The following is a 22,292-nucleotide window of genomic DNA, read 5'->3' as shown; positions in this document are numbered from 1 at the left end:
GTTGGGCAGACGGCCGACTCTGGCCGTCTGAGGCGCACCGTAGGCCTGATGCGTGGTACCGGAACTGGAGGTACCGGGCTGAGGACACGCATCTCAGGGCTAGTGCGGGGAGAAACAACAGGACGCACAGGACTCTGGGGACACACAGGAGGCTTAGTACGTGGCGCAGGGACAGGCCGGGCTGGGCTGACGACGCACACCGTAGGCTTCCTACGTGGCACAGGAACAGGCCGGGCTGGGCTGACGACGCACACCGTAGGCATCCTACGTGGCGCAGGGACAGGCCGGGCTGGGCTGGCGACGCGCACCGTACACTTGGTGCGTATGGCAGGGACAGGCCGAACCGGGCTGGCGACGCGCACCCTACACTTAGTGCGAGGGACCGGAACAGGCCGTACCGTACGGGGAACACACACTACTGGCTGCACCTCGGGACTAGGAACGGGCCGGACCGAACTGGTTACACACCCCAGTACCTCACGCCGTGCCTCAACACTTTCCTTCCCTGCTTTACCCAGTAGCCCCCTTGACCTGGTAGCCCACTGAATCCGTCCCTTCTCTGCCTCCGTCAGCCCCCTTAACCTGGCAGCCCTCTGACTCTGCCTTGTGGCAGCCTCCTGCTGCTCCGTCGCCCAAGCCATGTGCCCCCCCCAAAAAATTTCTTGGGGTTGCCTCTCTTCCACGGGCTTCCAGCCTCGCCTTCGCGCTGCCTCCTCGTACCACCTCCTCTCGGCTTTGGCTGCCTCCAGCTCTTCACGAGGGCGGTGATATTCCTCCGGTTGTGCCCAAGGACCCTTTCCAGCCCGAATCTCCTCCCATGTCCAAAAATCCTTAGGAGGCGTCCATAACTCCTGTGTCCAGACCCTTTGCTCCTGGACGCGCTGCTTGGTCCTTTGATGGTGGGTTATTCTGTCACGATCGTCTAAAGGAGGAGACCAATGCGCAGCGTTGCGAGTGAACATGATGACTTTAATATTAAAGCACGTAAATACAAAACAAAAAGACGAAAGTGAAGTCCAACAGTACAACGACTGAAACACGGAACAATAACCCACAATGCCCACAGGAAAACATGCAGTATAAATATGGCTCCCAATCAGAGATAACGAGCCGACAGCTGACACTCGTTACCTCCGATTGGGAGTCATTGACTACAACACACCACCTAGAAATATAACCCATAGACCTGCAAACATAGAAACACACCCAACAGAACTACCAACATAGAAAAACACCCAAATCCCCAACAAAACAACATACACTCTAGCTCACATACAAAAGTCCTAGAGCCAGAGTGTCACACTTATGTTGTCCGTGAGGCTTTTCACACTAGCCAAGTCATGCTCAGGTCCACTCAGGTCTTTGATTTTGTGTTTTAAATACCTCATTAGTAGCTCTCTTCAGCCACTTTCCCTGCGAAATCCAGAGCGTAATTAATGACTCTGACCTGCAGTTGAAAATTCCCCTGGTTGACTCCTTGTAAAACATCAAAGAAATACGTAGAGGCAAAGTGGAGAGGTCGAAGAGCAGAGTCTGTCTCTCTCAGGTCAACTAATATTCCTTCCTTTTCAGTCCTGCTCTCTCCTGGTTTTCCCTGCTGTTCCATTGACTGTGCTGTGCTGTGCTATACTAACCTGACCTGTACCTGCATGGGATGCTACTGTCCGTCATTTCTCTTACTCTGTTCTCTTCTGTTTTCCCCTTTCCCCCTCATCTCTCTCTCTTTATCTCGATCTTTCTCTGCCTCTCTCTGCCTTTATCTCTCTCTGCCTCGCTCTCGCGTTCTTTCTCTTATCGCTATCTCTCTGCCTCTACCTCTCTTTCTTCCCCTCCCTCCCTCTTGCTCCCGTCCTGGTGACCTGGGCTGCCTGCAGTAGAGATTAAAGTGATCAAGGACCTGCCGTGGCCCCCTCCTGTCGGCCAGCTCAACCACAGTCCTCCTCTGGCCCTGCTGGAGGGGGTGGAGTCACCCCCCGCTCTGCCCCCCCAGCCAGCCCAGCACTCTCCTGGACACAGTGGCTGTGACCAGCACCACCATGGTGGGTCTTATTGTCCCTGTCCTGTCTGTCCATCCCAACACCATCGGAGACCCTCATCCAATGTCCCTCATCAACAGTCTCCTTGCCTCTCTCTTGCCATCTCCATATCTAATTTCCATTGCTCATCTTCCTCTTCATCCTGTTCCCTGATAGGGTACTGTACTGGTGAACTGTCTGTTGAAGTTGAGAAATGACTAATTGCGTGGGTGACAACATACCATACAGTTGTAAGACAACATTCCATTCACTATGACAACATGTGAAAACAGTAACAGACAGTTATATATGTGTGACCTCATTGAGTGAGGAGGAAGTGATTGATCAGCTCTACAGTATCTTTTTTAATCAGTTTGACGGTTCACATTATCTCTGTAGTAACTGCCCTTTTCCATCTGGATTACATATGGCAGAAAATCACTAGCACCAGTCCAGGTTGTGTGGACGAAGGCTCATTACTTTTAATGCCGCTGAATTGCCTTCTGAATGGGTAATTGGAAGTGTAGGTGACCCCTAATGCTACTGTCAACATAGGCATAAGTGTTCCAAGGCAAGCATCCCCCTGCCCACTGCTCTTTATAGCTCATACTACCAAACCCTTGATTGAGAACCCATTGAAATCCCCAAGTTTACTGCTCTTAATTTAGGTGAGAACATCTATGTACCACAAAGTGTCGGACCTTGCTTTTATAATGCTCTGTGACCAAATAATAACCCTATTTCCAGAGTTGTGGACTCGAGACACGAATTTGATGACTTGAGACTTGACTTGATAGAAAATAAAATAACTTTGACTTGGAGACTCGAGACTCGACTTTGACTTGAGACTGATGACTTAAAATTATCTGGACAGGGTTTATGTTTTTTTTGTCACTCATTTTGTGGCACAGAATCTCTGTGGATTACGCTCCACACAGCCTGAGACAGTAGCCGCAGCATCGCTCTTGCAAAAAAAACATGCAACAGATTGGCTAGTGAAACGCACACTTGGCCCTCTGATTGGACCAGCAAACTGTCAATCAATACAGGTCGGGTGCGCTAGTGAACAGATTACTGATTTCCTGTACAGCTATTGGATCGGGTGCAGCGCAAACAGCACATTTTAGGGAGAGGATTGCCATGATAAATATGCAGCTCCAAATATAGTTTGGTAATCAAGCATATTGACTGTTTACTTTGCAAGCTCACCAGCAATGGGGCATCAAGCAACAATTAGACCTAGTATAGGCCTACTGGTCATTTGGTATGTCAAAATTGCTTGAAATTGATCAATTACTAATGAAGCTTGCATTTGTAATTTGTTAAAATGAATTATTACTATGGCGAGGACGCACCATAGGCTCGTCTCTCCACTTGAGCTCTCCATACTCCCCCCAGTGGAGAATGCTTTGTTCTCTTGCCTTCACAGGTTAAAATGCATATGTGCTAAACCTATATTCCATCTAATCCTATAATATTTGCTAGCGTTTCATCATTCCGTCCCGTACCGTTTATTGCAACACTTAGACATTTCTGTTTCATGTTTGATACGATCCATTTTCATTTACCTTACCATTCCTTACCCTCTGAGTGGGCGCAAAGTTCATTATGCACATGAATGTGCGCAAGACTCATGAGGTAGAAGTTCTGTTTATTTAATTCAATGTATGGCTTCCTTTGTTCATATTTCCCGGGTTATGTCCGAGTTCCGTTTGTCTGTGTCCTATGTCTCTGTCATTCTGGTTGTGCGTAATAGGAGCGAGCGTGCCTCAGTGCACATAGAAATAGGCTACGTGGCCTGCACGCCATGCTTTGGATGAATAAGATAAATGATTGTTCCATGTATGAATGGTGATTGAATTAGTAATAATTAAGTCTGATTAAAACGAATGTACTAATGTAACAATGGATGTGGAAATTGCCTTTTACATTGTAGAACCAGTTTATTGGTTGTAATTGCCAATTGGGTAATTGTATGGTCCTGGGAGTGGTCAAGTGCTTATATATACCTGTTTGAGCTCCTGTTAGTCTTGCCTGCTACCTGTGTCTGTTCAGATAGGACAGGTTATGCATCATACAGAAGCTATTTCTTTTGGGCTGTGTATATTTGGTGAATCTACTTGTATATTTGTATGATATGGTGCTTTCACCATTGGATCACCAAGACCTGTAAATAAATCTACACTGAGTACGTCAACCTGCCTTGCCTTCTGCTGATGTCATGCCCTTACGACTGCTACAAGGTCCCTATTTTATAATTACATAATCTAAATGTGTTGTAGACAAAAGTATAAAAAGTGCTGTCTGGTAACCTCAATAAATAGACAAAGATTTGCTGTCATTGCATGTATAGATTCATTTTTTACTTGACTTGAAAAAACGTGTCTCGACTTGACGTCGTCTTAGAATGCACGACTTGGACTTGACTCAAGACTAGACCCATTCTACAGTTGAAGTTGGAAGTTTACATACACTTAGGTTGGAGTCATTAAAACTCATTTTTCAACCACTCCACAAATGTCTTGTTAACAAACTATAGTTTTGGCAAGTCAGTTAGGACATCTACTTTGTGCATGACACAAGTAATTTTTCCAACAATTGTTTACAGACAGATTATTTCACTTATAATTCACTGTATCACAATTCCAGTGGGTCAGAAGTTTACATACACTAAGTTGACTGTGCCTTTAAATAGCTTGATGTCATGGCTTTAGAAGCTCTGATAGGCTAATTGACATCATTTGAGTCAATTGGAGGTGTACCTGTGGATGTATTTCAAGGCCTACCTTCAAACTCAGTGCCTCTTTGCTTGACATCATGGGAAAATCAAAAGAAATCAGCCAAGACGTCAGAAATTTTTTTGTTGACCTCCACAGGTCTGATTCATCCTTGGGAGCAATTTCTAAACGCCTGAAGGTACCATGTTCATCTGTACAAACAATAATATGCAAGTATAAACACCATGGGACCACGCAGCCGTCATACCGCTCAGGAAGGAGACGTGTTCTGTCTCCTAGAGATGAACGTACTTTGGTGCGAAAAGTACAAATCAATCCCAGAACAACAGCAAAGGACCTTGTGAAGATGCTGGAGGAAACAGGTACAAAAGTATCTATATCCACAGTAAAACGAGTCCTATATCGACATAACCGGAAAGGCCGCTCAGCAAGGAAGAAGCCACTGCTCCAAAACTGCCATAAAAAAGCCAGACTACGGTTTGCAACTGCACCTGGGGACAAAGATTGTACTTTTTGCAGAAATGTCCTCTGGTCTGATGAAACAAAAATAGAACTGTTTGGCCATAATGACCATTGTTATGTTTGGAGGAAAAAGGGGGTTGCTTGCAAGCCGAAGAACACCATCCCAACCGTGAAGCACGGGGGTGGCAGCATCATGCTGTGGGGGTGCTTTGCTGCAGGAGGGACTGGTGCACTTCACAAAATAGATGGCATCATGAGGAAGGAAAATTATGTGGATATATTGAAGCAACATCTCAAGACATCAGTCAGGAAGTTAAAGCTTGGTCGCAAATTGGTCTTCCAAATGGACAATGACCCCAAGCATGCTTCCAAAGTTGTGGCAAATGGCTTAAGGACAACAAAGTCAAGGTATTGGAGTGGCCATCACAAAGCCCTGACCTCAATCCTATAGAAAATTTGTGGGCAGAACTGAAAAAGTTTGTGCGAGCAAGGATGCCTACAAACCTGACTCAGTTACACCAGCTCTGTAAGGAGGAATGGGCCAAAATTCACCCAACTTATTGTGGGAAGCTTGTGGAAGGATACCCGAAACGTTTGACCCAAGTCAAACAATTTAAAGGTAATGCTACCAAATACTAATTGAGTGTATGTAAACTTCTGACCCACTGGGAATGTGATGAAAGAAATACAAGCTGAAATAAATAATTCTCTCTACTATTATTCTGACATTTCACATTCTTAAAATAAAGTGGTGATCCTAACTGACCTAAGACAGGGAATCTTTACTAGGATTAAATGTCAGGAATTGTGAAAAACTGAGTTTAAATGTATTTGGCTAAGGTGTATGTAAACTTCCAACTGTATTTAAGACTCGACTTGAGACTCGGACCTTGTGACTTGAGACTTGCTTGTGATTCGAATAATAGTGACTTGGTCCATTTCCAATTAAGAAGCCTCTGTGTGTTTGCTGATGTTTACAGCTTTTCCACAGCTCTGCAATCAGTAACTAATTATCCAGGGAGAGAGAGGAGAGGGGCTATGTGTAGCAGAACTAATACCCAGGCTGAGGCTCTGTACTCCCCTGGTAGTGTAGAGGGGGTGTATTACTGTAGAGAGACCAGTGGAGGCTGGAGTTTAAATTGGAAACCATGTGTTTAATGTCCTTCATACTGTTCTATCCATTCCATTCCAGCCATTACAATGAGCCATCCTCCCTCCATCACCAGAGAGAGAGCCAGTAAGATGAGCTGGCTGTGTTCTGAGGGTGAGGACAGGACATGATTTATGCCCCATAATGCCTTGGGAATGGCTCCACATCCACCATGCATGGGATATGAGTGGGTTTTAGTGTGGCGTCTGGCTGTAAGAGGATCCTCTCTCTGTCTGAACTCCCACTACATCACAGGGGTCAGAGATTGGACATAGAGACTGGGGGGGGGGGCTCTCTGACCTTCCTGTGAATACAGTTACACTCCCCTCTGGCCTCCACTCACACAGGAGGACATAGTCAGAGTAGGTAGAAGTTGTTCCTAACCACTGCTAATCTGATCCTAGAACTGTTGTTAGGGGCAAAAGCCATTGCTCTTCGTGGCCCTAGCCAGGTCTCCATGCTAGAAGTGTTACCAGGGCCATTATGATTAGCTGTGTGATATGGACCTGGATGGTACAGCGCCCAGTACAGCTGAACAGAACCTGTCTCACCAGTTCAATATCATTATCATATTTAAATATTGCCTGACAGCCGTGACAGTACAGATATTACATCTACATATAAACAGAAGACAAAGTCCTTTGTCTGGATGTAATAAAGAGCTTTTGCCTTTGTTTTCTGGTGTGAATTGATTGTCTGGGCCATTATCTTACCTTCTCTTCCCGTTGTCTCACTAGAATACAAAACAATGTAATTAAAAGATATCCAGATTTCATTTTTGTTCAAGGTATCTGCAGGCGTTTAAGCCTTTGGAGGATTGTTCCTTTGTCTTTGGAAAACTCGTCAGAACACGTTTTGGGATTTGATAGAAAAATAACATGCCTTGATGTTGAACTCATCGGAGAATAAGACCATTGGGCTCAGCAAGTGTGTTTCTATATAACCCTTTCAACATATCCTATTCGACTTCCCGAAGCACAATATACTCTGGATGTCAACAGAAAGCAGTGGTTTTACAAGCAGCTCACTCTCTCCCATGGCAGTGTATGGTTTCATGGTTTGATGCTCACAATGTGCCGTGCATTTCAATGAGTCTTCAGACCTGTTAATCATTTCACATGTCAAGCTGGAAATCTTAATTGTAACCCTGTAATACAGCAGTAGATCTCAAGCTTTCCCCACTGACCAGTGAACTCACTCTTTTGATGGAAGTACCATTAGTAAATGAGAATTAATTAGCTGGCTTAATTAGTAAATGTGCTGTGTGGAAAGTGGGTGGTTGTCTCAGTGAGAGGAGGCAGTAGTGAGTGGTTTTCAGCTCTGCTTTTCTCTGGGCATGTTCTGGTCCTCCAGATGTCCCTTTGACCTTTGGCCTGTGATTTATCTAAGTCCCAGCCAATCAGTATCTCTCTCCATCTCCCTTCCTCTCTACCTCCATCCCCCTCCCTCCATCCCTCCATCCTTGCAGCCTGTGTTTTGTTGGGAGCCTGCAGAGATGGGTGGGCCCTTCAACCATCCATCACCGTCTGACTGACGGTTCAATCAGATACCGAGATTCCAATTGCTCTGCTTTACACGCCACAATACAGGTAGTGTAGACAGGCTGGCAGACACACACACACACAGAATGGCGTGTGTGTAAGTGTGTGTTTGTGCGTCCGTGTGGGTCCTTACATCACTCTAACTGCCCCTCAGGGCTCATTACCTATGTGCCAATCCTCTCTTCAATCTCGTCTTGTCCGTCCTGAGTGTGAGCTGTGGAGAATGAAAGGGAATGAGTTTGGGCTGAATATCACCAGGAGTCAGCCAAACTATAATACTGCTGCTGCTGCAGCTATTGTGGGGGAGAGGGTTGGCAATCATAGAAGACATGGGCTCTTCACACTCAAACAAATAAAATGATCGCTTTTTTTTGTGGTTCACTCCTTAGTAATTCCTCTTTGAAGCTATGTGCATTGCCTCTGAAAAGGCCCTGTTCTGACGGGAGAGGTTGAGTGGTGAACACCCCTGAGGATAGCCATTCACTCTGCCTAGGTGGAGGAGTCAAAAGCGAGAGAAGGAAAAGTATTTAATCACATTGAGCTGGTTCCTTGTGGATCTAATGTTACTGTAGATGTCAATCTGAGTTTAATTGAGGTGTTTTGAGTGTTTAGGAATTAAAGTATTAAGCATAATTAAAGTGGGAATTGAGAGCTCTGACTAGGGCTCAGGTGAACGTCAGTCTAATCTATCATGATCAAACCAATAATAACAGACTTTAGTGTTGGTTCAGATTCCTTCATAGCCGTAGACATGGAATGTAGACAGACATTGCCAATGTCATGTAGTTGTATGTGATAGCTGATAGCATCAGAGCATGTTCTGTCTGCCACAGTGATGACAGATAGCTGACCGAAAGTGACAGTTTCCTCACATGGGAGCTCCTCGTGTTCTTATCAAAACTCATAATACTCTCACATTCACCAACACACACTCATATAGCCAACACCAACGCACACATATACATTGAGAGCACAGGAGGTTGGTGGCACCTTAATTGGGGAGGACGGGCTCGTGGTAAAGGCTGGAGCGGAATTAGTGGAATGGTATCAATTACATCAAACACATGGTTTCCAGGTGGTTGATGCCATGTCATTTGCTCCGTTCTGGATTATGAACCATCCTCCCCTCAGCAGCCTCCACTGGTTCAGAGATACAGGGGACATTGTTTTTATAGAGATAGGGTTTTGTTTTAATAAAGAGGAAACAATATATTTAGACTACAGCAGTCCCACTACTGCTCTCTCTTTCTCTGACATTATTGCACAAACGTACGTGCACACAAACACACACAAGCACACACTCAGGGGAAGGTTTGCTGCAGAGCTACAGATTGGCTGTGTCTTGGCTGACAGCGTGAGGGGCTGCAAACGCATCTTTTCCCACCCGGTCAGTCTCCATGGAAACACTATCTCACACACATACACATATACATTAAACATATACCAAGAGAGCTACTTGTACCGTTTACAGAAACGGATGACATTTGTGTGAGAATATATCATCCATATTAGACTTTCATGGAACAACGGAAACTAGTAAAACAAATCATTTGGCCTCATTTATACTGTACAGTGTGTGTCATCTTCAGACTCAACTATGTATTAGTGCAAAAAACACCATCATTATCATTATAATTTTGTATAGCCAAGCCATGGAACTGGTTTGAGCTTCAGAGCAATGTTTCACTAAGGCTGTGTTTACACAGGTAGCCCAATTCAGATTTTTTCGTTTTGCCACTAATTGGTATTTTAACAAAGTCAGATATTTTGCCAGTTATTTGGGCAAAACATCAGAATTGGGCTGCCTGTGTAAACACAGCCTTACTTTATTAAGGAAGTACTGATATGTCATTCACATGAACAATAGAAATTAGGTTAAGGGGAGCCCCTGGTGGTCAGTGGTGGAACAACATGATCATATATGATGTAGCTTTGCCAGTGGTAAGCACATGCTATGCATGCTTCAGCGATGCTTAGAATATGTTTCTAATGCTCACTAACAGTGATGTAAACAAATTTGTGCACAAAATTTGAGAGAAATAAGCTTTTTGTGCGTATGGAACATTTTGGGATCTTTTATTTCAGCTCATGAAACATGGAACCAACACTTTACATGTTGCATTTTATAATTTAGTTCAGTGTATGATGGTGGAAGGGCTGTAAGGACTCAATGTTACAATAGCTTTACAGTAAGCTAAATGCTATCCTTTGACTGGAGGTGTGGTCTAGACTAGACAAGCGTATTCCTCCCCTCTCCATCGACATGTTGTGATTCCAGCGGCTCTTGTCTGTCTGGAGGAGCCGTGTCCACTCAGTAAAATTAAAACCAGGGCTGGAGTGAGATTAGCCATTGAGATGAGGAGTGGCGGGGGGCAGGCAATCACAACTAAGAGTATGCTAAATGAACTGCTTCCATCAGAGGCTCAACGTTTGATGTGTAGCTCCACTCCTCTTGAAGCCCTAAAGCGGTCTTCAGCATTCTGGCAGTGACAGACTCTGGTAATGTGTTTGATGTTGAAGGGTGACCTCAGTTTACTGCTGGGGGTAGCAAGCCAAGGCAACTGGAAATGGGGCTCTTTCCAAAGGATGGTGTGACATCAACTACAGGAATGAGCTGTGGAGAGAAACGGTTTCCCCCATCTCTCCTGTGTCAGTTTCTCTGACCTCTAACCGCTGACCACAACCAGGAAGTTCTGAGGTTTCAACTTCTACTCCTGGTCCCCTCCCACGCTCCCCTCTGATCTCACATCAGACTGTGTAAATAGGAAGATTGAGTAGCTTGTTTCTGATTGGTCTAAAAGCAACTCTCTGACCTCTAACGTTAGTCAGGGTCGTGTCACGATTTGGATGGATCACCTCCGATCCCCCATCAGACCGAGCAGCAAAGCCTTGAGAAGTGCCAACTTCCATTCTCTAGTTAGTGACCTTGCCACTTTTCAAGGCCTGGCTCAATGATTAACCTGGACTAGTTTGTGCATGTTGTGTTTTCCCTCCCGTCTGGCATTGTGTACACAGTGTGGCAGGATTGATTTCTGTCTCGCTCTGCCTTCGTCTGTGAAGGTCCTTGAGAGTGATGTGTTGTACAGAGTGGTGGTGTGTGTGTTTAAACACTGAGGCATGGCTGTCTCCTCTCATTAACACGTCTCACTGCAGCACAGCACATACAAGCTGGGAAAGACCAGAAGGAATCATGAAGAATAAGTCACAGCAGCTCTGTGTTTCACTGATATGCCTGATGTTAAGAACACATGCTTCTCTGAACTCAACGCCACTTTAATTGAATTGCTTATAATTGATTAGTACAGAAAATATAAGATGGACTTCAATGGTCAGTGTGTTAAAGCTAGAATCCTTAGTTGCTACATCCATTTTGGACTTATAAAGTAATGATATTCCCATTGATTCTTGAAGAATATAACTTGTAAATGTCTCATGAGCTTAGTTCAACTGTCGTACCCCTTCAGACTCCAAAATATCAGCTTGTTTTTACTCTGTTTGTAAACAATATAAATGTAAACAAACAATGAATAGACTCAATAAATTATTAAAACTATAATGTTGATGTCATGGATGGTCTGTCCTTGCATCCATAGCTCTGTCTATGAATTTGAGTGGTTACAATGTTCCAAGGCTGATATTTGACATGTCTCTTCACAAAAGCCTCTATTGAGATGCTGTTGTATTGTGATACTCATATCTGGCTGTGGATCTCTCCTTCATTTACAGTCCAGTTTGAAGGGGCGGAGAAGTCCAGAATGTCGCCCACCAAGGAGGGTAAAGGAGGGCGTCCGCCCCGCGTCCACTCCAGTTGTTGTCTGGTCAACACCAAGATGAGCTCTCTGGACCACTGCAGTGCTACTCTGGGGGAACGCATTGACCCCTCCATGCCCCTGGAGAGCCAGTTGTAAGTCATCCTCCCCTACTGTCTTTCTATCCACAGAATTATAATGACTAGTAATTCTATTCCTGTGATCCTCTCTAGGGATTTGGTACTTTTGTGTTGGTGCTTCTGAGATAGAGCTGTGTGGAGATGTTTGATTGTCTTTTGATGTTAGATAACAGACACTTTCTCCATTTGAAACTCTGTTTTACCCTCCCTCTTCTCTCCACCCTGCAGCTGGTACCATGGATCGATCAGCAGGACGGATGCAGAGTCTCTGCTGAGGCTGTGTAAGGAGGCCAGCTACCTGGTGAGGAACAGTGAGACCAGCAAGAACGACTTCTCCCTCTCACTCAAGTAAGACCCTTCCTATACATACTGTCCACTAAACACAAGTAACAGTGTACAGTTTATGACACACCACCCTCTCACTCACTAGAGAACATACAGCACCCAGTACCTACAGTGCCTTCAGAAAGTATTCATACCTCTTGACTTATTCCACATTTTGTTGTTACAGCCTGAATTCAACATTTATTAAATATATTTAATCCACGTTGATTTAATCCACATAATACCCCATAATAACAAAGTGAAAACATGTTTTAATCTTTTTGCAAATGTATTGAAAATTTAATACTGAAAAATCTCATTTACGTAAGTATTCACAACCCTTTGCTATGACACTCCAAATTGAGCTCAGGTGCATCCAATTTCTTTTGATCATCCTTGAGCTGTCGCTACAACTTGATTGGTCCACCTGTGGCCAATTCAATTGTTTGGACACATTTGTCTATATAAGGTCCCACAGTTGACAGTGCATGTCAGAGCAGAAACTATACCATCAAGTCGAAGAAACTGTCCATAGATCTCCGAGATAGAATTGTGATGTGGCAAACAGTATTTCTGTGAAAGGGTATAAAACAATTTCTAGAGTGTTGAAAGTTTCCAAGACCACAGTGGTCCATCATCGGGAAATTGAAAAAATATAGAACTACACAGACTCTGCCTAGAGCTGGCTGTCCGACCAAACTGAGCAACCGGGCAACAAGGACCTTGGTCAGGGAGGTGATCAAGAACCCAATGACCACTCTGACAGAACTACAGAGTTCCTTGGCTGAGATGGGAGAACCTGCCAGAAGCACAAGTCTCTACAGTACTTCACCAATCTGGGTTTTATGGTAGAGTGGCCATATGCTACTCATGAGAAAAAGGCACATGACAGCACACCTAAAGTTTGCAAAAAGGGACATGAAAGACTAAGATCAAAAGGCAAAAGATTCTGTGGCCTGAATGCAAAGCGCTATGTCTGGAGAAAACCAGGCACATCACCTGTCTAACGCCATCCCTACTGTGAAGCATGGTGGTGGCAGCATCATGCTATGTGGATGCGATTCAGCGGCAGGGACTGGGAGACTGGTAATGATAGAGGGAACAATGAATGGAGCCAAATACAGGAAAATCCTTGATGAGAACCTGCTTCAGAGTGCAAATGACCTTAGACTGGGGCGAAGATTTACGTTCCAACAGTACAATGACCGCAAGCATACAGCCAAAGCAACGGTGGAATGGCTTCAGAACAAGAATGTGAAAGTCCTTGAGTGGCCCAGCCAAAGCCGAGACTTGAATCCCATTGAAAATCTGTGGAAAGATGGAAGGTGCTTCCACAAAGTATTGACTTTATGTAAATTAGATATTTCATTTTCTATAAATTTGCAAACATTTCTAAAAACATGTTTTGACTTTGTCATTATGGGGTATTGTGTGTAGATGGGTGAGAAATAAAATCAACTTAATCCATTTTGAATTCAGGCTGTAACACGACAAAATGTGGAATAAGTCAAGGGGTATGAATACTTTCTGAAGGCACTATTTACAGTATGACACACACACACTTCACTGAGGGTGTTCACAGGTTATCATAGAGTATAGTTCTATAGATCGAGTACCAGTTCAACACACAGTACAGCACCATTATTCTGCCTCCAGGAGTCTTCCTCACCTCCTACCTACTTGCTGACTCAGTTTGTTCAGTATGGTAATGCACATCACCTTTAAGACCCCTGTCCTTCCTACATGATGCCCTCCCACCTCCACCAGGTAACCTCTCTGGCCCTGTTGGCGCTCTGATTCGCTGACTTGCCCAGAACTGAGTTCAAATTGCCCCACTGGCTGACCTCTGCTCCCTGACTGTGACCTGTCTCCGGGCCAGCAGTGGGTCCAGGGGACAGGCCCTGATTGTTTGGTCTGACATTTGGCTGGAGGGTAGCTTAAAGGGTCTCGCTGCACAGCGGGCACTCACCTCCACAGGGCAGTCACATCCCATCAACTCAGAGGCTCTGAGGGCTCACACTACCGCAGGGAGCCAGCCAACTGATGAGTGTCAGCGGGCTGCCATTTCACCAGCACACAGCAATACCTGGCTGAGAAAACCATTTCACCACAGGGGCAGAGGAAGTGCCTCTGATATGAGCTGCAGAGAAGATAACTGCTTGAGTTATGGCCATGGAAGACTGTTCTACAGTATTATTGTCACCTTTCTTCAGATAGAAACTGCCATTTATGCTCTTTTGTTATAGGCTTCTTTTTTTATATATATATATAATTTTCTGCACATTATTCACAATAAAGCACATATCTGTCAAAGTCAGTGATAGATTAGATACATTGCAGCAGGGGGAAAAACAGTTGCTGGGGCCGAGGACGTTCCTCGTCAGTCTGCTTTAGGCTCATCTCTGCTGGCAGGAGGAGATTATGCTGGCCAGAGCTGCTCCACTGCTCCTCACACTGACTGCTGATTTCATTACCAGAGCTCTGGAACTCTGCTCTGGCCTGCCTGGGGACACACAGGGAATTAGACTGGTGGGCTTGATTGGACAGACAGTGCTGGGCCATTGACTGGACTGTCTGGTGCAGTAGGCAGGTAGGCCTTATTGGACAGACATAGCTGGGGCTGGGGTTTGTTTGGGGAGACTGGTGGCGACCGGCGGGGTGCCCACTATGACACGTCCCATGCTGTGTCTGAGGGGGTGGAGGAGAGGAGTGTTATTGATCCCCAGTAGGAGCTGTCCTTCTCAGTCAGAGCCCACACACTGTGACCTTTTAGCCAGCAGGACTGAACCTCTGACCCAGTCAGTCCGGCTGCCTCCATGGCCAGTCACAGTGGTAGAAAGTCATATTGACTCTGAGTTCAAAGTTCAAACACATAGACTTCTGAGTGCGTCTAGGACCACCAATGTCCATCCCAGAATAATGGGACTAATTGTGTCAGTTCCAGAAAGGAGTGATGGAACTCATTGTTCCGTGTCTGTGTGCTTGTGAGACCAATTGGTTTGCGAACCATAAATCATAGTTGTGTAAAAGGCTGTTTGCAACACTCTCTTTGTTGGACCTCCTGCACAGATCAGTGGAGATGTCATCCACCCAGGGCAAAGGGCAAAGGCAGGAAGGCAGATATTTCTAAACAGCTCTCTGGTGTGTGTGGTGGAGCATGTGCCTGTGTCCTGCCAGCTTGACTGTGTTTGTTGTGCAGTACTGGTAGGAAGCAGAGGAGGCTGTAGGGTCATTAAGATCAACCCAGTAAACAATCAGCAGGTTGATTCATGTAGCCGGTAGTGGGGAGGGGGTGACACAGAGTTCAGTCTGCTCATGTTGGAGCCTCCTCCTTCTCCTGCTTCCTAGAAGCCTCTGTGGCAGGGGCTGGAGACCCTGTGTTTAGATACTCCATGTCTGGAGCTGCTGAAATATTAATGAGGCCCGTTCGGCGGCACGTTTGTGCTTTGCATCATTGATGAAGGCCCAGACTTTCACTAGCCATGAGTCTCGAGAGACTTTTGACAGGGAGAGAGGGTACCTAGTCTCTGTCTACGTTTGTCTCTGTCTCTCTCTCTATCTTCCTCTCCCTTTCTCTCCCACTCTCTCTCCTCCTCTCTCTGAAGATGAGTGCTCTTTTAGGTGCATAAAACACATTTAACCTTTTGCGAGTCTCTGAGTGGTGTAGCTCTGCCTCTTCACCCCAGGGAGGGGCTTTACGCAGCTGGGTTTACGGGCTGACTGAGGTAGAAAATAAACCGTTGATAAAAGAGGAAAACAAAGATTTATGCAACAAAATGTGTTGATGCTATAACACATGGGAAACTAGAAAGCCTTGGAACTGTAGAAAGAATAACAAAAGCTCTGCGTTGGCAACTGAACTCATGTCAGGAGAGGCAAAAGTGTCTCAGAAAAGTGTCCTCCTCTTTTTGTCTTTCTTGTGAGAGACACAGGGCTCTCCCAGTGAGGGCTCTCCCAGTGAGGGCTCTTCCAGTTAGGGCTCTCCCAGTGAGGGCTGTCCCAGTGAGGGCTCTCCTAGTGAGGGCTCTCCCAGTTTGTGGTGGAGTGCGCGGTTCAGTGTGCATGCAGTTCAGTGCACAGTTCAATGCGTTTTATTAATGCATGTTTTGTTCTTGGATATCACCACAACTGGAATGGTTCCCAAACGAAACACAACAACAACACAGATTTATGTTTTGTACAATATAGTTGACCTATTATGAGAACCACCAACCACATTCTTGTTTTTTAAATCACTCTAAACCATGAGGAACAGGTGTGATCATGTCCTGATCGTGTTAGTAATCCTTCCAGTCAGACACGCTCTGTTTGTGACTGCCACAGTACGTATTAAACCAGAAGAATAGCTATTCAGGACATTTCCTGTTCCACAATGCTTCATAAAGTCATTGCTTTCTTTCTGGATCATTATCTTCTGTTGGGTAAATTTTGCTTCTCTGATGCCACAGATTTATTGCATTGAAGCATAATTCATAGTTCAGTCTAATATATGAGAGGTAGAGATAAACGATGATTGCTGTCAGCCTATTTCTCTGCTGTGAGGATGAGGGTTCAAGTGAAAGTCATAGACCCCAGTGAACAGGACACCAGACCTCCAGAGTGAAATGAATCCAGATTAGACAATAAAAGCGCACAACTAAATAGGATACGATAACAAACACAAAAGGCCCAGTCTTGTCAAAAATAGCCCTACATTTCTGTTATCAGACAGCAGTGAGTAGTGGTCTGTTGCTCCTCTAAGTCTCCACGGAGCTGAAACGCGATAAGCATAGCTAAACGCTGACGGGGAAGGAAATCTTCGGGGGATTTTAAAATGTTCCCATTGATGTGTTTAGCTTTTTAAGTGGTGTGCCCATGTAACCCAAGGCCTGTCTCCTCAAACTGTTGATGAATCGATCACACTTTGCCTTCAGAGTGGCCCTTCCTCTCCTGGCCCAGCTTAAGAAGCAGCAACACAGTGACTACATCCCAAATTGGCACCCTAATTCCCTATATAGCGCACTACTTTTGGCCTAAGCCCTATGGGCCCTGGTCAAAAGTAGTGCAGTAAATAGGGAACAGGGTGTAATTTGGGATGTAGGCAGTGAACAGGCTCTGTGACTAGTGATATCTGTCCTCCTATACTCCAACCAATACACTTTGATTTGATTTGATTAACATCCTGGTAATGACAGAGATGTATTCAAATGGAGGAGCTGGCTGGGTGATGAGGCGCAGTAATGGAGGAGGCTGAAGCTAGCTGTATTTACTTCACTTTTATAGCAGCAGAGAAACCCTGCAGTCCTCTCCCTCAGCTCTCTTATAAAACGATCATCCACCTCTCCTCACACTAGATGCTCTCAATCTCCCTCGTTTCTTTGACTGTCTCTGTCTCCCCCTCTCCGACTCCTCTCTCCTTCTATCTTCCCATCTCTAACCATACTTTTAATGCAGCAACTACATATGTCAAGGCTGTGACTTGCCAGTCTTACAGCAGCAATGTGTTGAATAGAAGATATGAGAGAATTCATGTTGACTGTCCTTCATCTGCATTGGTCCTCACTAGTTTCACCATGTCACACTAGGGTTTTATCTCTTGGTTCATGAACTGATGAAAGATTTGACTTACAATAAGTATATGCCTCTGATGTTTTGAGAAATGTCATTTTTAATGGTTATTGTCCCTTAATTGAACCTGTTACATTTCCCCTTGATCCTAATGTTGGTGTTCTCTGCATGGCTTTGTTTCTGCTGGTGTCTTAGTGAGATAATATGGCTTCAGGCTTTTCCAATGCAATTATAAGATAAGGGAAGTAAGGACATCTCATTTAAGATGCCCAGCAATTTGTGCTTTCTGCTGATAATGGACACACATATACACACACACACACACACACACACACACAGAATGGCTTAGAAAACATATTTCTGTCTTTGAATTCCACTCCCTTCTTATGGGAACAGGAAGGCAGTACAGTCAATCACTGGTTGTTATTCCACTGTTTTATTTCTGTTTACAGGAGAGGGGACACCTGCTCTGCTAAATATTGCATATATAATTTTCCTAACTATGTAAGTCCTCCGGGTGAGCTGATCTGCAGTATCTTGGGCATTGCACAATGCAAACAGAAGAAAAAACATTATCTGGGACCATGAGTCAGTGTGTGCTCAGTGCTTGACACTAACCTGATGCTGGGTGTTTTGGCTGCTTGTCGCAAAAAAGGTTTCTGATAAATGGTCTCCTGAGGACTTTTCCTCTATCCCCTCTCCCCTCTCCCCTCTCCCCCTCTACCTCACCTCTCTCTCTCTCTCTCTCTCTCTCTCTCTCTCTCTCTCTCTCTCTCTCTCTCTCTCTCTCTCTCTCTCTCTCTCTCTCTCTCTCTCTCTCTCTCTCTCTCTCTCTCTCTCTCTCTCTCTCTCTCTCTCTCTCTCTCTCTCTCTTCTCCCCTCTCCTCTTCTCTTCTCTTTGTCATCTCTGTCCTCTTCCTCTCTCTCTCGAGCTCTCCTCTCTCTCTCTGACCTCTCTCCTCTCCCTCTCCTATGTGAGCAAAGGCCTGTGTCACTGCCCTCCTGCCTGCAGCTTCTGTCCAGTGCAGCATAATGGGTTTTATACAGCCACATTTCTCATTAAGACAAGGCTCCGGAGCAGGAGATTACTTAAGAGCTGTAAAGCACACAGATCCAAGGCTCCGGCTCAGGCCTAGAAATACTGTAGGGAGCACAGCCCAGGGAGCATTTCATTTGCTCTGCATTTATTAACTGGTGTAGCCTAAGTGATTCTTCCTGGCAGCTCATTAGACTAGTAGCATTCTCGATTTACCCTACTTAGGAGCATGCAGTATGTGACCTGGGTTCTAAACCAGCCCTACTGTACTGCATCACCTGGGAATGATCTGTCACACTGTACCGCTGAGAGATAAAGCACTCATAATATTTAGAGCTGAAATATTGTTTTCTCTCTCCATCTAGGAGCAGCCAGGGCTTCATGCACATGAAGCTGTCGAGGACGAAGGAGAACAAGTACATCCTGGGTCAAAACAGCTGTCCCTTCGTCAGTGTCCCCGAGATCATCCACTTCTACTCCAGCCGCAAGCTGCCCATCAAGGGGGCCGAGCACATGTCCCTGCTCTACCCCGTGGCCATCAGAACACTATAGTGACACTTCCATCCCCAAAGGTCACTCAGGGGTCAGATGCCCTCTCCTGCCACCTCCCCTGGGAAACCCTGTCGCTCTGCCTATCTGCTTCTGTCTGATTGGTCTGAAGGACAGAGTTCAAGTTGGCGGAGGAGGCAGGGATGATGATGATGATGATGATGATGATGATGATGATAACACAGCTCACCTGTCATCACCCACCTGATCCCAGTCCTGCTTTTAACTTTTTGTTTGTATTTGCTATAACATTATCATCGCATCATTGACTGACACTTTATCTGCTGACAAGCATTGTTTCACTGATCCCACAGCTGCTTCCTCAACAGTACCACTCTGTACCCATCTCCTCCACACAAGACCTGTTCATATTGGTATTGGATTTGGCTCCAAGTTCTGCTGGAAGTGTCATGTTTGTTTAGTGAGGGGAACCTAAAGATTGTAATGGCCTTATAAAGGAAGCGGGGAAGGCAAATTAATGTATTGGAGTTGGGTTATATTGTATGGGCACTCTACAGTGGCTGGCAAACTCAATAAACCTGCCCTGTGTGAATACTTTCCCCATCAGTGCAACAACAGTTTAGTGTTTAAGTGCTGTACGGTCTACAGACTGATGTCTCTGTCTATTCCCGGGACTGTAATTTCTGATATCCATCACCACGGGTGTCCCATTGGTAGGACAGCGTAAGTACAGCTCTGGTTTGACAGTCAGCAGACTGATAGATGGATCACTATGTTATAAAGCAGTAGCACCATTGGCTAAATGAGCCAGAGTTGGGCTCCTAGTCTAAAAATGGGCCAAATTACCTTCCCCATCGTAGAATATCTTTGGATGGGGAGAATAGAATATGCCTGCATTGTCTACCTCAGAAAATCAATTTCATTAGTCTATCTGCAGATCAATAGGTACAATGAGATTGCAGATATTGATCCAATCCCCACCATGCGACTCCGATTCCCAACAAATTGCATCTATGGTTTAAGAATATGTTTTTGCATAAACCAGTCAATCAGATAATGTTTTTGGTTCTTTTTAAAAAACTACATTTTACAGATCAGCATTTGTATGTATAGTCACTATGAAATTGTGTGATGTCAGTAACAAATGTTTGGTTAATGCCTTATAATGCATGGGTTAAATCAGTCGGATTAGATCCGCTGATTTCTAGAGTTCTGCTTCTTTCAACGATTGTTCTGTGACTGTAATTTATTCTGGGGTAATTCTTCTTATTACAGATGTTACTCCTCTCTGTGAAGGCCTGCCTCGTGGCATCCGGCCCTCACTATTCTGTGCCATGTGATCGTGTTTGGGCAGAGTTTGAATACCCCAGGCCTGGCCTCATATACTGTGGTGCTTTGTGTTTTAGTCAGTTCTGCTTCCATGTGTCCAACTGCCTCTGTGGCCTGACTCTGACTCTGAGACACTGATGATGAGTAATGGTGTCTCGTGACCAATGGGATTGTCAACCCTCACATAAAGACTGTCTGTAGAATCCCCATGGACCAATCGGAGGACTCAATTTTCCTGGATGAACTCTGACCTCCAGTCTGTCATAACCCCTCTGTTGGAATTATTTAATACACACATCTCAAAATTGGTTTCTTATTCACTTTACTCTTGATTTACTTTATTGTCTCTGTGTGTTCTATCCTCTCTACCCCACACGACCCTGTCTTATTCTGGTACAGACCTTGAATTTAGAGACATTGCTTGAAGCCTCTCTTTGTTCTTGGAGTTTGACTTCTCCCCTGAACCCTGAACCAGAGGGACTGACGTGTCCTTTCAAATCTAAATGTTAATAAGGAGAGTGCTGAAGCATGCTATGCAATCCCATAGCCAGTAGGAGGCATCATTGCAGATGTGGAAATCTAAGGCTGTTTTCCAATTGGCATTTCCAAAGAATTAAGAGAATTATACAAGTGTTTTGCTGGAGGTGAATTGATTTTGTTGGTAAGATAAGGGAACAAGTAAAGTAGGGTTGCATACAGCAGCAGTGGTTCCCAACTTTTTCGGTTACTGTCCCACCAACTGAATCTTGCTCTGCCCGGAGTACCCCTGAAGTACCCCCTCATGTGCATTTTACCAGTAGGCCTATGGTCTCATGAGTCTTCTCAAGTATCCCCTGTGGATAGGCCAAGTCCTAGTACCCCTGGTTGGGAACCACTGGCATACAGTATATGACTCTTCATGACAGGTTTAGGAGCTTGTCTGTCAATGTCATGATTAGACTATCCCACACCTTCATGAGGTAACTGTGATGTTGCCGGAGAGGGCCATTGTAATGGAGGGAAATTGTGCTCACATTTTTATTAATTAAATACATGATATACACTACCGGTCAAAGGTTTTAGAACACCTACTCATTCAAGGGTTTTTCTTTATTTTTACTATTTTCTACTTTGTAGAATAATAGTGAAGACATCAAACTATGAAATAACACATGTGGAATCATGTAGTAACCAAAAAAGTGTTAAACAAATCAAAATATATGTTATATTTGAGATTCTTCAAATAGCCACTCTTTGCCTTGATGACAGCTTTGCACACTCTCGGCATTCTCTCAACTAGCTTCACCTGGAATGCTTTTCCAACAGTCTTGAAGGAGTTCCCACATATGCAGTTTCCTTCACTCTGCGGTCTGACTCATCCCAAACCATCTCAATTTGGTTGAGGACGAGGGATTGTGGAGGCCAGGTCATCTGATGCAGCACTCCATCACTCTCCTTCTTGGTAAAATAGCCCTTACACAGCCTGGAGGTGTGTTGGGTCATTGTCCTGTTGAAAAACAAATGATAGTCCCACTAAGCCCAAACAAGATGGGATGGCGTATCGTGGTAACCATGCTGGTTAAGTGTGCCTTGAATTCTAAATAAATCACAGACAGTGTCACCAGCAAAGCACCCCCACACCATAACACCTCCTCCTCCATGCTTTACGGTGGGAAATACACATGCAGAGATCATCCGTTCACCCACACCGTGTCTCACAAAGACACGGCAGTTGGAACCAAAAATCGTCATTTGGACTCCAGACCAAAGGA

At 44.9% G+C, this 22,292-nt stretch overlaps 1 protein-coding gene across 5 annotated transcripts in view; it reads left to right on the top strand.

Annotated features, from left to right (window-relative positions):
• The window catches only part of LOC311127334 (SH2 domain-containing adapter protein F-like), a 138,019-nt gene extending 117,170 nt beyond the window's left edge, over positions 1 to 20,849 (top strand). For 4 of the 5 annotated variants that reach the window (XM_084159158.1, XM_084159156.1, XM_084159157.1 and 1 more), the window contains 3 exons: positions 11,633 to 11,810; positions 12,024 to 12,143; positions 19,068 to 20,849. In XM_084159158.1, coding sequence (XP_084015284.1) covers positions 11,633 to 11,810; positions 12,024 to 12,143; positions 19,068 to 19,254 — 485 coding nt within the window. In that variant the 3' untranslated portion in view covers positions 19,255 to 20,849. Of the gene's footprint in view, positions 1 to 1,874; positions 2,040 to 11,632; positions 11,811 to 12,023; positions 12,144 to 19,067 lie in introns of all 5 variants that reach the window. The other variant, XM_084159159.1, reaches the window with a different exon arrangement.
• The last annotated feature ends 1,443 nt before the right edge of the window (positions 20,850 to 22,292 follow it).

Source organism: Coregonus lavaretus (genome assembly GCF_964263955.1).
Source record: "Coregonus lavaretus genome assembly, chromosome: 4".
In the NCBI taxonomy this organism is placed as follows: Eukaryota; Metazoa; Chordata; class Actinopteri; order Salmoniformes; family Salmonidae; genus Coregonus; species Coregonus lavaretus.
Note: the sequence above shows the minus strand (reverse complement) of the source record. Positions and strands in the feature narration are given on the sequence as shown.